At 35.1% G+C, this 12,687-nt stretch overlaps 1 protein-coding gene across 4 annotated transcripts in view; it reads left to right on the forward strand.

Moving 5' to 3' along the window:
• The window catches only part of TSC22D2 (TSC22 domain family member 2), a 49,925-nt gene extending 42,146 nt beyond the window's left edge, over window positions 1–7,779 (forward strand). For 2 of the 4 annotated variants that reach the window (XM_036851684.1, XM_036851685.1), the window contains 2 exons: window positions 5,235–5,286; window positions 6,318–7,779. In XM_036851684.1, the coding sequence (XP_036707579.1) occupies window positions 5,235–5,286; window positions 6,318–6,578 (313 nt within the window). In that variant the 3' untranslated portion in view covers window positions 6,579–7,779. The remainder of the gene's footprint in view (window positions 1–5,234; window positions 5,287–6,317) is intronic. The other 2 variants (XR_005019788.1, XM_036851688.1) reach the window with 2 other exon arrangements.
• The last annotated feature ends 4,908 nt before the right edge of the window (window positions 7,780–12,687 follow it).

Here is a 12,687-nt window from a genome sequence, read left to right on the forward strand (position 1 = left end):
AGAATTGATTTTACCTGGTTTGGGTAAGGGAGCATTAACATAAGTATTGATATACGAGATTTGCCAACTCAAATAAGTTCTCATCACAAAACATTTTATTTTGTAATTTGGGGGATTCCTGTAGTGGATTTTTAATTGTGTTGTGATTCAACAGAGAAAGTTAGGAGGGTCTTGGAGTAAAGCAAGGTAAATTTTTTTTTATAATATTCTGCATATAGATCCATATAATCTTAAGATATCTTCATCTTTCTAACAAACCAAAAGAACGTTTTAGTCCTTAGCCAATAGGTGAACTATACTGGCTGTCTAAAGATCACTGAGCAAGTCCCTTTTCTAAGAAGTCTTTTCTCAGAGCTGAACCTCTTCTAGGAATATGCTAGATAAGATAAATGGCATATTATGAACATAGTTTAATCTTTGGATCCACGGTTATGGTTTGACAACTAACATTTGGTGCTTGGTTAAAGCACTTTTCACAATGTACACAATGCTGGATTTCTTTGAGGTCATTATAGATAGTTGCTTTCTTCCTTTCACACTCTGACTGTTATGATAGGAAAAGCATATGTTTTGACATTAATTAGGTTAGGTTTTAATCCTCTCCCTAGGGTTGTGTCTGAATAAGTTACTTGGCTTCAGTTTCCTCAACTGTAAAGTGAGAGTGTTGCTCAGGCTTGTAGTAAAGACTCACTTAAGCGGTGTGTGCTGCCGTGAAGTGGGCAGTCGTTTGTGTTCTTTCCCTCTACCCTGTTGCTCTGTTAATAAGCATTTGTGGGACTTCCCTGGCGGTCCAGTGGTTAAGACTCAGCGCTTCCACTGCAGGGGGCACAGGTTGGATCCCTGCTCAGGGAACTAAGATCCCACATGCTGTGCGGTTGTGGCCATGAGGAGAAAGGAGAAGAAAGACAACGTAGCCAAAATGTAATAGAGAAGAAATTTGCACTATTTTTATCTTAAACAGTAGCCATGATGTCTCTGTCCACATTAATAAAGAAAAAAGTTGATTTCTCATAAAAAATTTTTCTTAAATGTGAGATCAAGTTAGCCTAACTGTGCCCTCACTGGTTTTAATTTTTAGAGAGGCAAGACGGGATGATTTGCAGAGTCACTGAGCTGAGAGCATGGATGAAACAGTTAGCCTTTTAAGAAGGATGCAAATGTAAGAAACTTGCGATGCCGGAGCAGAGGTTCCTATCTGGCCTCTTGTCTTCTCAGTGAGATTGCAAGTAATCTATTGTGATGAGAGTAAGCAGGCCTGGGAAGAAAAGCTGTGGTGGGGAGCCAGTTGGGATGAACTAAAAGATGAGCAGCATGGAAATCCAATCTAGCTTGGTGTACCATTGATACTTTTAAGTTTTACTTTTCTTAGGAATGTGATTGTAATTTACTTTATTTAAACACTAAATTCAAGCTCATTTGGTTCTTTCAGGAGCCGCAGTTCCAGTAGATGAAAATTCATTATATAAAAAGTCATTTAGTCATTCTTTTTTTTCCCATAGTTCTGTATTTCTGTCCGTTCCCTCCATACCCCCAGTTTTTTATTCATCTAGTAAATGCTAATCCAGTTACGATTTTATTCTAAAAGAGAGACCCATAGTAACAGAAAGTTTCTTTATTTTTAAAAATTACCCCTTTTTATATAGCACTCTGTAGTTTAACAGAATAGTTACAAAGTCTTAGGAAGCCTTCCCTTAAGGAACTTAAGTGCGGAAACAGGTTAAGCATCTAGTTATAGTGTGGTGAATACAATAATAAGAAAGAAAACAAGGCCTAATACTATAACTTTAGGTCAGGGAAACAAATGAAAGAAAATTATTCATTCTGCTTTGGCTGATCGTTCTCATTTTAAAAGAGCATAAAGCCCAAACCACTATGTTGACTTTGACCACAACAGAAAACTTGTTTCCCTCATTGAAACAGTAATCTTAAACCATGTTCTGGGATCTTGAAATAGAATACACTCTTATTTGTTTATATTTAAAACTACCATATTGGTATCTTTATTAAAAATCAGGCTATTTAAAGCAGTGGTTCTCAAACTTTAGTTTCTTTCAAATTACCTGGAGGAGTTATTAAAATAGATTTCTTGGGTCCCACCTCAAAAGTATCTAATTCAGTAGGTCTGAGTGGACCCCGAATACTTACATTTCTAACAAGTACCCAGATGAGGCTGATGGCTCCTGGTCCAGGGACCGGACCACACATGGAGAGCTACTGATTTATTCAAACTCAAAAAAATGTAATGGCTTCCTAACATGAACCAGTAATCGTTTCTAATCCAATTACTACCATATTGACTCTTTCAGTATGCATTTGAGCTCCTATGTGCCAAGCACTGTTCACTTCTTCACAGAGGTGAATAAGATAATCCACCTCCCTCAAGGAGCTCAGTCTAATAGAGTTAACAGTGGTAGTATTATTTAAACTCACTTAATCCTCACAGGAGTTTTGTGGATTCGGATATATAATCCTTATTTTAGATTTAAAAAAAAAAAAAAAAAAAACGAGGTCTAGAAAGGTTAAATAATTTCCTAGAATTCACAGTGGGTATATGGAGGAGCCAGAATTTCCTGGTTATGCACTATAAAAAGTTTGTGATGATTTTAGTGGACCACAAAAGGGATGGAATATTTGGTTCTACTTTAGGAAATCAGAAGGTGTTGCAGAAGAGGCAGCGCTGAGCATCTTAAGGAACAAGTTAAAGATAGCCAGGTGAATTGGAACTGTGAGCGTTTCCAGCTGAGGGAGCAGTTTCTGCAAAGCCACGGAAACCTGAGAGGACATATGTTCCACAGACTGCAAATAGCTATGAAAGACCATAACACAGTATACCAGCTGGGGTATGAGAGGAAAGGAGACCATAGAAGGCTGAGGTCAAGGTCGTAAAGGGTTTTGCATACAAGGCTAAGAAATTTTTTAAGTAGAGTTAGGTGTTTTTTTATTATTTCTCTTCTAATTTTCATCTCTAAGCCAGTGGTTCTCAAAGTATGATTTGTCTGGCAGCAGAATTGGCATCACCGGGAAACTTGTTAGAAATGCAAGTTCCTGGGCCCGACCCCAGACCAACTGAATCTGAAAGGTGGAGCCCAGCAATCTGTGTTTTAATAAAACATGTAGATGACTCTGGTACATGCTAAAGTTTGAGAACCTCTGCAGTAGGTTGTAGGATTCCTGATAACAGCGTTCAGAGTGGCCAAAGGTGACTATAGTGATAGTAATTGTATCTGTGAATGATTTGATTCTGTTAAAGTACAGTGTTTAACAAAATTGGAATAGTAATACCTTTTAAGAGACACATATCTTCAACATGATCCATTTATACTTTACAAACCTGTTCCTCCGTAGCAGTAAAAGAGATCTGAGTCAGGACTAGAGGTTATTATATCAGCAAAGAATAGGATGCTAATTATTGTTCCTTAGCTGAGGGAATGGTTTGGAAACTGACTAGGTTTTGTTTTAATTATCAAAAAAGAAGAAGAAGAAATAAACCTTTTTTTAAGGTTTTTGAGGTTTATTTGGGTTTTTTGTTTTGTTTGCTCATTAATATGTAAAACTGGTGTTAAAGTTAGCATTTAAGATATTCTATTTAAAACTGATGTGTTAATAAAAGAATTGAATGTATTTAAGTCATGAAATGACTAAAACTATTTGATTTTTTCCTTGACAAAGAAGTAAAAAATAAAGTATAATCTAGGATTCTCAGGCAAATTCTAATCTAAATGCCTATCACTATCTTTTTTGCCAAATTATGACCAGTGTTTGGTGAATTTATCTATATGGTGTCTGAACTGAACTTTACATTAAAGTTTATACAGTTCTGTAGTTTATAGTTACGTGAAGCCATACTTTGCTCTCTACAAGCATTTAAAGCCTAACATATATAAGTATTTATTAATGATCTATATATCCTTTCCAGTTATTAGGTATACAGAAGCCCCTTTTCATCTTAGCAACAGCAGCAAGAAGTGAAGTAGTATCTGTAATTAATGTGGTTAATGCTCAGATAAACAAGCTTAGTGTTTTCCACACATTGACTCAGGATTTAAAAGTTCAAAGTCCACTGAGGCATTGACACCAGCCCCTTCATTTTACAGATTAGGAAACTGAGGTCCAGGGAAGTTAAATAGTTGATTACTGAGTAGCAGAACCAGGATTATAACCAGATCTACTTAGATTATAATAAAAAAAGACACCACTACATCAGACAGGATATTTCTGAGGTTCAGTCTGATAGAACATTGAGGGTCCACATCATCTAAAGCAAAATAGTCTTCAGATATATTAGCACCTAAATTTAGCACTACATACTAAATGAAGAGTATGTAGTAAAAGTTTTGTATAAAAATGGTTTAAAGACCTCTTTTGTATTGATACAGTAGATTAACATATCCGATTTATATTTAAAAGAAAATCTAATAACTATTCTTTAAAGTTTACAAAAACACCAAGAAAAGGATATTAGATCCTTGCTATATACATGGAAAAATATAAACTGCCAAAGAGAACAATTATTCAACCTCCTGTGTCATTATCACAGAAATGCTAAGGTGATATTTAAACTTGGGATGTACTTACCAGCTAGACTATTTCCAATTTTTTCTAGGAAAAATTGGTCTAAACCACATACCTTAGTAAGGTGATTTTTGCCAGCTAGTAAACTACAGTCAAAGCATACAGGTCTGCCAGAATGTTGAGCTCCTTGTTAACCAACCCTGCAAGTACTGCTTGCCCAAAAGCCCTCTGAATCGTTTTTATAAGCCAGTTTTTAAAATTTAAAAACCAGACATTAAAATATAAAATCTATAGTAGAAAAATCATCATCTGAATTTAATGCAATAAGTAACCACTGGAATTTCCACATGAAAGGCAATTAGAATATATAGTTGGTAAATGAAGAGATGTGGAGAGGGTACTGTTCATTCAAAATGTATCTTAAGTTCACGGAATTGAGAACTCCTGAATAGAATTGGGAGTTACTTTTTAAAGTAGCATATATATGTCACTGGCAAATTCGAAATATTGAAACTACAAAGATTTTTACAAGCCATCTGTTTATTGAGATCATTTTCAAAACGAGAGCTCTGAGCATGAAATTGTGAGACTAGACTAATAATCTACTTTAAATTACTATTTTTGGTTTTAAGTAAAACACAGTTGTTTTTGATTATTTTAAGAGTTGGAAGGGAGCTTACATTTTTTAGAATAACTTGATGAAATATTCTAATTTTTTCCAGTGCATCTGGGGGAGGTGGCGTAGCCATTGACAACAAAATAGAACAAGCGATGGTAAGTAGAGCTTTACGTCCTCTCGTTTCAGAGGGTGTTGGGGCTACCAGTTCTAAGAAGCACATACCTAATTCCTTTAAACCAAGATGACCAAAGCGTAGTGTTTGATAATGAGATTTGGTTGAAAATGCTAGAATGTTGAGAATTTTTAGTCTAGAAATAACCAGTGGAATAGATATTTCCCCTGTGCCCCTTGAACATGTTACATTTCATGCCATTTTTGGGGAATATACATAATCAACATGCATTTGATCCCCTAAATATCTCAGCATCAAAAATAATTTAGAGACAGAAGACTAGTAAAATGAAAACTTCAGCTGGAAGTCTTTTCCATCCTTTGGTTATTTACAGTGACTGTTTCACTCAGCTTTAATTAACAGACTTGTTTCTGTTGATTCTGATTCTGATTTCTGCTATTACTATCAATTTTTTGGTTTTCTTAAAGATATTCCACTCATATTATTTAAAATAGTTTGATTCAAGTTATTAAAACCATAGATAGATTATAAATAAAGGCCATTGGTCTCAAACTATTTTTTTTTTTAATCCTGAGGTTTTAAAGTTGGAAATTGCAGGTCACTTCATCTCTTAAAGCAGTACTATAACTAGTTTATTATCAGACAGTTTAATATCCTTTGTTCTCTTCATCTGACGTCTGAATATATGATTTTAAACTTTTTTTTTTAATTCTAAGCTTATATTAATTGACAATTTAAGGAGCTGGTATTTTTTGAAATCACTCCAAACTTTGAAAATAAAATCCTGGGCTTGCTGCCCTAGTTGGGAACTAGATTTTTCCACCCCACCTTCCTTAGTGTCAGTCAAGAAACAGTAGAAACATTAAAAGCAAGAGCAGGAAAACTGTATAAATGTAGTTTAAATAAACTATATTTATAGTATAAATATAAACTATGTAAAACTATATAAATATAAAACTGCCTAATGTTTATAAGGCACCAGGTAGGCTAGAACCAAATAGCAACTCCTTTCCCTTTCACTCTTTTTGACGTTCCTAATTTTGTTCTTCACAGGATCTGGTGAAAAGCCATTTGATGTATGCAGTAAGAGAAGAAGTGGAAGTTCTAAAGGAACAAATAAAAGAATTAGTTGAAAGAAACTCTTTACTTGAACGAGAAAATGCACTGTTAAAATCTCTTTCAAACAATGATCAGTTATCCCAACTCCCAGCCCAACAGGCCAATGCTGGTAGCACTTCTCAACAGCAAGCAGTGATAGCACAGCCTCCGCAGCCAACGCAGCCTCCGCAGCAGCCGAATGTGTCCTCAGCATAAAGCTTTCTTGCCTCATTAAGAAAAAAACTGAAAGCAATCTATCCTTGTGTGCCACTGGTGTTCTTTCCACTTTATACGAAAGCAAGTAGCCATGCTTCAGTTGTGTGTTTGGCCTTTTCAGTATTAGACAATCATTCTGCAAGAGCTTTTCCTCTCTTTGAGATGTCATGCAGTGCTGTTGATGTCCAGTTTATGTCATCAGTACACAGGGAGAATAATAGATGGGGTGTATTAAAGAGAGCAAAGTTAGCGTTTTACCTGGTGCGCACGAGTGGGGTCTTTTAAGAGCTTTGGTGGCTCTCCCATGTTTCCTATTATCCACGGATTTACCCTGAGCCTTCCTATCGCATTATAAATAACAGTTCATCTAAAGAGCCACTTTTCTTTCAATATCAGTAACATTTGCCTACATAAGTTTTCATTTATTTGTGTTTTATTTATTACAGGGCTGCTATTTTCATAATGTACATGAACAATGTCACAGAACTTTTTTAATTTTTTTGAATAATTATAAGTATCAGTAAAGGAATTGAAAGACAGGATTGCATTTAATAGATGAAACGTTTAGGCAATAATTGAACAAAAGAATCCTGGCATATTTCTAACACTAATGGCAATTTACCTTCGGTATTTATTTTCAGTAGTAAAGACCCAGCTTGAATGTAAATTTTGTATAGTGTAAGTATGAAGAACATAGTGCAACTGTACAGGTAGTCACCAGTTATTGTGATATAATAAATAATTGGGCTATTTTGATGAAGAAAACTTTGTTCATTTGTTTCTACTTTCTAATAGAGAAATTGCCACGATTCCTCTGCTTTTTGACATTTCGTCTGACTTTTTTTTCGGGTGGGAATAAAAAGCTGTGAAATTGTTCAACCTACTTTGTAACCAAAGAAGCAAAGCTGTGTAATGGAGGTTTTTTTTTGTTTTGTTTTGTTTCTGTTTTTTTTTTTTTTATAATGCACATTCTTTATGTATTTTTATTTAGTGTTCTCTCGGTCACAATTTTCTTTGCTGTCTAGCATGATCTGCATGACCTATAATCTTTGAACCACTTTCGTACCTCATGTTTTTATCCAGCACTCTTATTGTAATATGTACTAGTCTGTGAACAATGTCAAATAAAAAAGAACGAACAGGTAGTATGGTGGAGCTGAGCTAGTGTACTATACACTAGTTGTAAAAAAAAAAAAAAAAATAATGAAGTGAGCCATCTTTTTGTTCATTTAAAATGGTGTTTTGAATTTCGTATGCAGAAAACGTTTTGTTACATTGCAGATTTTAATGTATTTAATAAATGCAACATGCAGATTAAGTGCAGTGTATACTGAGTATTTAAATTAAAATGTACATTTCATAAATACAGTTTCAAGAGAAAGCATCATTTTGTGTATACTAACACATTAAGTCTATGTCAGAAATTGATGTATAAATATATATTTTAACACATTTTCTGAAATTAAACTGCAGTTTTGTTGAAATATTTGGCTCTATATGTGTTCAAAATTTAATTTGATTAGATTTGTATTTTCAGAGTTCCAAATATTCCTTCAGTGAAAACCTATGTTATTAATGACTTAATGATGGTTCTTAAATTTTCAAAGTAAAATAATTTAAAGAATGCAAGAATGGTGAGCAATATTTGTACTCAATATTCATATTATGTCAATGACATTTAAGTAGGAAATCCTTGTCTACCAGAACTTTTACTTGAATTCAGAAAGGTGCCTGTAGAAATTAACATGCTCTGTATCTATAGCCAGCTAGCTAATCAGGAGTTAATAAGAATCAATAGTTAGGTCTTTGCATTAAAAGAAGATAAGTAAGTGTTCTTTATCTATCTAAAGTTAAAACTTAAATAAATCACAAACTAAATGCATAAAATCAGAGTGTACATGGGATTTCCAATTACTTTATATTCTAGTTATGCTGCAGGATATATTCACTAAAAACGCAATTTTAATGTTAATAGAAATAACTAAAGGAACTAAGTACTTAGGCTTGAAGAAGCAACCTAAAGATATGGAGTAAGATTTTTTAATAGAGCCATCCCAGGTGAGCTAGAAAGTGAAACTTCCACGTTGGAATGTTAACCAAAAAGCTCACCGGGTGCACCCCTCAAGTGCGAACAGTGTGATATTTAATACAGGTGGAAAAAAACGTATTAGAAAAGGTTGGGGTTTATGTGAAAATATGAATTTTGGTGTTGGGGGTAGAAAAACACATTATAAGTGCTAAAGTAATAGTCACAAAGGAAATGATTAATATGCTTTAAATGGTAATTAAAAGCAATTATTACTACTTCTACATTAAAAAAAAAATCACGATAGAAGAGAGAACATGAATAGTTCACAGAAGAAATAAACGGCAGTTTCTAAAGGTTCACCCTCTAGTAACCTAAGAAATATAAGTTAATATTTAACAAATTATTTGTCCTTTAAATAGCAGGACCTAATGTAGAAAGGCAAGCTTTCCTGTGAACTTCTAGGAAGTAAGATGGCAAAATGTATCGAGCCTTAAATAATAAACTTTTCAACTTAATGACATGAGAAGATACTCAACTACTGGTGCCATGTTCTTCAAAAAATGCAAAACTATAGTAGTAGTGCCTGTCCTCTGCTTTCCCAACTCCCCCCCCCCTTCTCTTGTATGACCCATCCCCCCCGTACACCCCCAAAAATAGCTGTGAAAGGAAGCCTGTACATCCAAACCTACTCTCATGAGGCATGCCCCCAATCCAAAGTCAGGGACAAACTTAAGGGTGGGAAAGCTATGTGTTTTTCAGCATCAGATATACTGTATATTTGAAAACAACATCAAGCATTCCTCCAAATGATTAGTTGAGGATCTTAAGTAAATTTCAGTTTTTCCTCAGATATTTAGGGTCTCTAGTTAGCTGGAATATTAATTTATTGAGATGCCAATTTAGGAGCACAGTCTTGTATGAATGCCATCTGTAATTTTCTTGGTGAAATGCTCATAGACCAAGGTGTCACATAAGTGTTCTGTTGGTTTACTTCAACCAACCACAAAATCATAGGTAGAAAATGTTGTTTCTGATATGGCAATGTGTCTTCAGTACAAACGTAATTTTCCCCAAAGAAAAATCATTTCAAGTAGCTACAATGTGATTTTATAGCTTGATATACACCTCCCTCCCCCCAAGAAATAGAGGGATTGTGAGATACTAAATATATGGTTACTCTAACTCATAATTTTTCGTTCAAAAATAGCTGGATATTTCCAATGTTCTGAGCTAAGCATAAATAAGTATAAAAACGGGAATGCTTTACCATCAAGCCCTCAGCGATGGGTAATTAAAACTGCCATTCACCATTGTAAAGCAATTATACTCCTATAAAGATGTTAAAAAAAAAAACAAAAAACTGCCATTATTCACAAAGAATTGTCACAGGTCAGAGATCAGGGTATTTCTCCAAGATCCAAACCATAGTCACTTCTGGACCTTTATAAAAACGGGAAGTGGGGAGGGTGGGCGCAGTATCCTTCCGATTAGAGTAACCAAAATACCTGTTCATGAGAATTCATCCTTGTAGAACCAGAAATAAAATATCACCTAATTTTCTGGAAACAAATTTTTAAGATGATCTGAAGTCACGTATTTTAAAGGAAGCTTTATAGCTCAGTGGCAGGCACTTAGTGACATGACTCAATTCTCTTCAATAATCCTTTAAAAGGACAAAGCCCAGCCCTCAAGTTTCAGAGTTTAATTAAGGATATAGACAAACTAATAGATATGATGCAATAATAAAGACTTGTTATACGCAGTCAAGGATGGCTTTGTTAGGGAAGGTTTCTTCAAGGAGGTGACACCTGAGTCTTGAAGGTCACAAAAGTAAAACAGTGCTCAAAGGCTTATAGGAGAGCATAAGCAAAGCTCCTTGAGAAGCCACAGAACTGTTCCACAGGAGGCACGCAGGCAATGACTGTCTCACTCACCTGAGTAGTTTGGCATCAATTTGGAAAACAGGGATGATTTATTGAATGATTTTAAGCAATGGGATTGTAATCTGAATTGCATTTCAGAAAAATTAATCATTCCAGTGGCACATGAGAGGTAGTTGGAGAGCTAAAACTAGAAACTGAGAAATAATTTAGGAGAGACAATAATAATCCAGAACAGAAATGATGGCTAGGCAAAATTATATAGGCAATCTTGGTTCGTGAAGGAAGTTTGTCTTGAGTTCTTCTGTACCATTTTTCTCTCCACGGTGAACATTCCATTCCCAGCATCAGGTGCCTGTTATTTCTTGCTCCAAGGAAAGATCAGAGAGCTCCAAGTCTTAGAAAGTTCAAGACTTTTCCTTCCAACAGCCATATATCTCTATGAAACGAAAGCCTTTGTTTCCTGTTAAAGGAATTTCAAGAATTTAGCAAAGGGGTAGACTAGAGGAGCCTTAGCTGTCCCTTTATGCCTCTGTGTAAATCCAGCCCTAAAGGTAAACCAAATTTAGTCCTTTTGTAGTGGACTAGGGTTAGAATGGCCCAGAAGCATGAATTCAAAGTCTGCCCCTCAGAGCTAGCCCTTCCTCCCGAGAAAGGATAATAAGGGTTCTAGCCCCACTGCAGATATTGACAGCCCGTCAGAACAGGTTTTGCTAGGCTTTAACCTTTCATTCTTTGACACAGTTCAGAAGGTTTCTTTCTGTCCTATAAGCCCCCTGCGTAAGCAAAACTGGACCTTTTCTCCCACTTCCTCCTGCCTAGTAATCCATGTTTTTGTTTTCTAGCAATACTAATAGTGTATTATTTAGTGATGTGTATTTGCATCCTATTTTTCCCTTTTTGACATTCCAGTATGCATTCCTGTTTCATGTATTTCTCTACCAATTCACAGAATTTTTAATGGTAAAATCTGTTCTTTAAATGCAAGTATTCCTTTCGTCAGTAGAGAGATTACTGTAAAGTGTAGTTTAACGATTTCCTTAGTGGTCTACAATTAGGCTGACATGCTGTGTTCACAAATAAAAATGCTAAGTGAGGCACTATACAAAGTAAGTTAAAGGTCAGAGACATCCTTTTTTTTTAAGAGAATCATCAAAAATAAAAGTAAGACAGTCTTTCAGGATTGGTAATGGTAAGGTAAGGAGTTGATATTTTGCACTGGCACGATTTACTTGGTCACAGAATTTGTTCAACATACTTGGGTGGTGAGTTAGCTTTATTTTTCCTTCTCCTCACCAGGGGAACTGATAGTTTAAGTAGTTTGGGGAATTTTCCCATGGGCTAATGTCTTGTGTTGAGCTGTAAAACAGAGCAGTGAAGTTTATGGGCTAAGGCATTACCCACGAAAGCCAAAGCTACCCCTTTGAAAGAAGGAAGGAAAAGGTGTGCTAACTCAAATCATAAAAATAACTGAATTTTAAAATACGGCAAATGTCACTCTTCTACTTTCCTATAAAAAAAAGTTGAGTTTACCTTCTTTATTTCCTTCTTTTGCATGCCTGAGATATTTCTGTATAACAACTGTAAAATATGCTTGCCCACTGCAATCCAAAATGTTTTCCAGATCACAGTTCTTACTGTCATTTAACAGGCAAGCAACATATCTATACATAGATTATACCTGAGGAAGTCCACGAACAGCAAGGGAACATTTTTCTCACACTTGGGCATGAATTATCAGGTCAGTGTCTAAATCTAGCGTTCCTCCTTTTAAAAAAGAAAAAATATATATATATATATATAATTTAATCAGATGGCAGATGGACAGAAAATAATAAATATGTATAATTTTGTGATGCCCCTAAAGTAAAGGCTTTGTTTTTGAGAAGCTTGAGATTTATTTTTTATTTTATAGAAACATTGTTGAAATGCAATTCAATTCTATTTCAATTCAGGTGCTGCACCCTGTACTGGATGTTTGGGGATAGAAAGATGAATGAGACATGATTTGTGCACTCCAGGAGCTCATGGTCCAATGTGAAAGTAAAAGCTAGAGTGTCACATTGTTTTTTTCAAAGTATATGTCACAGTTTGTGGACCTCAGATCATTTGTTGAATGAAAGGTTCTTATAAATGAACAGTAAATATTGCCATGCCACGTGATACCATTTGACATTGCCAGGAAAAAACTTTAAATCAC

Source organism: Balaenoptera musculus, chromosome 4 (genome assembly GCF_009873245.2).
Source record: "Balaenoptera musculus isolate JJ_BM4_2016_0621 chromosome 4, mBalMus1.pri.v3, whole genome shotgun sequence".
Lineage (NCBI taxonomy): Eukaryota > Metazoa > Chordata > Mammalia > Artiodactyla > Balaenopteridae > Balaenoptera > Balaenoptera musculus.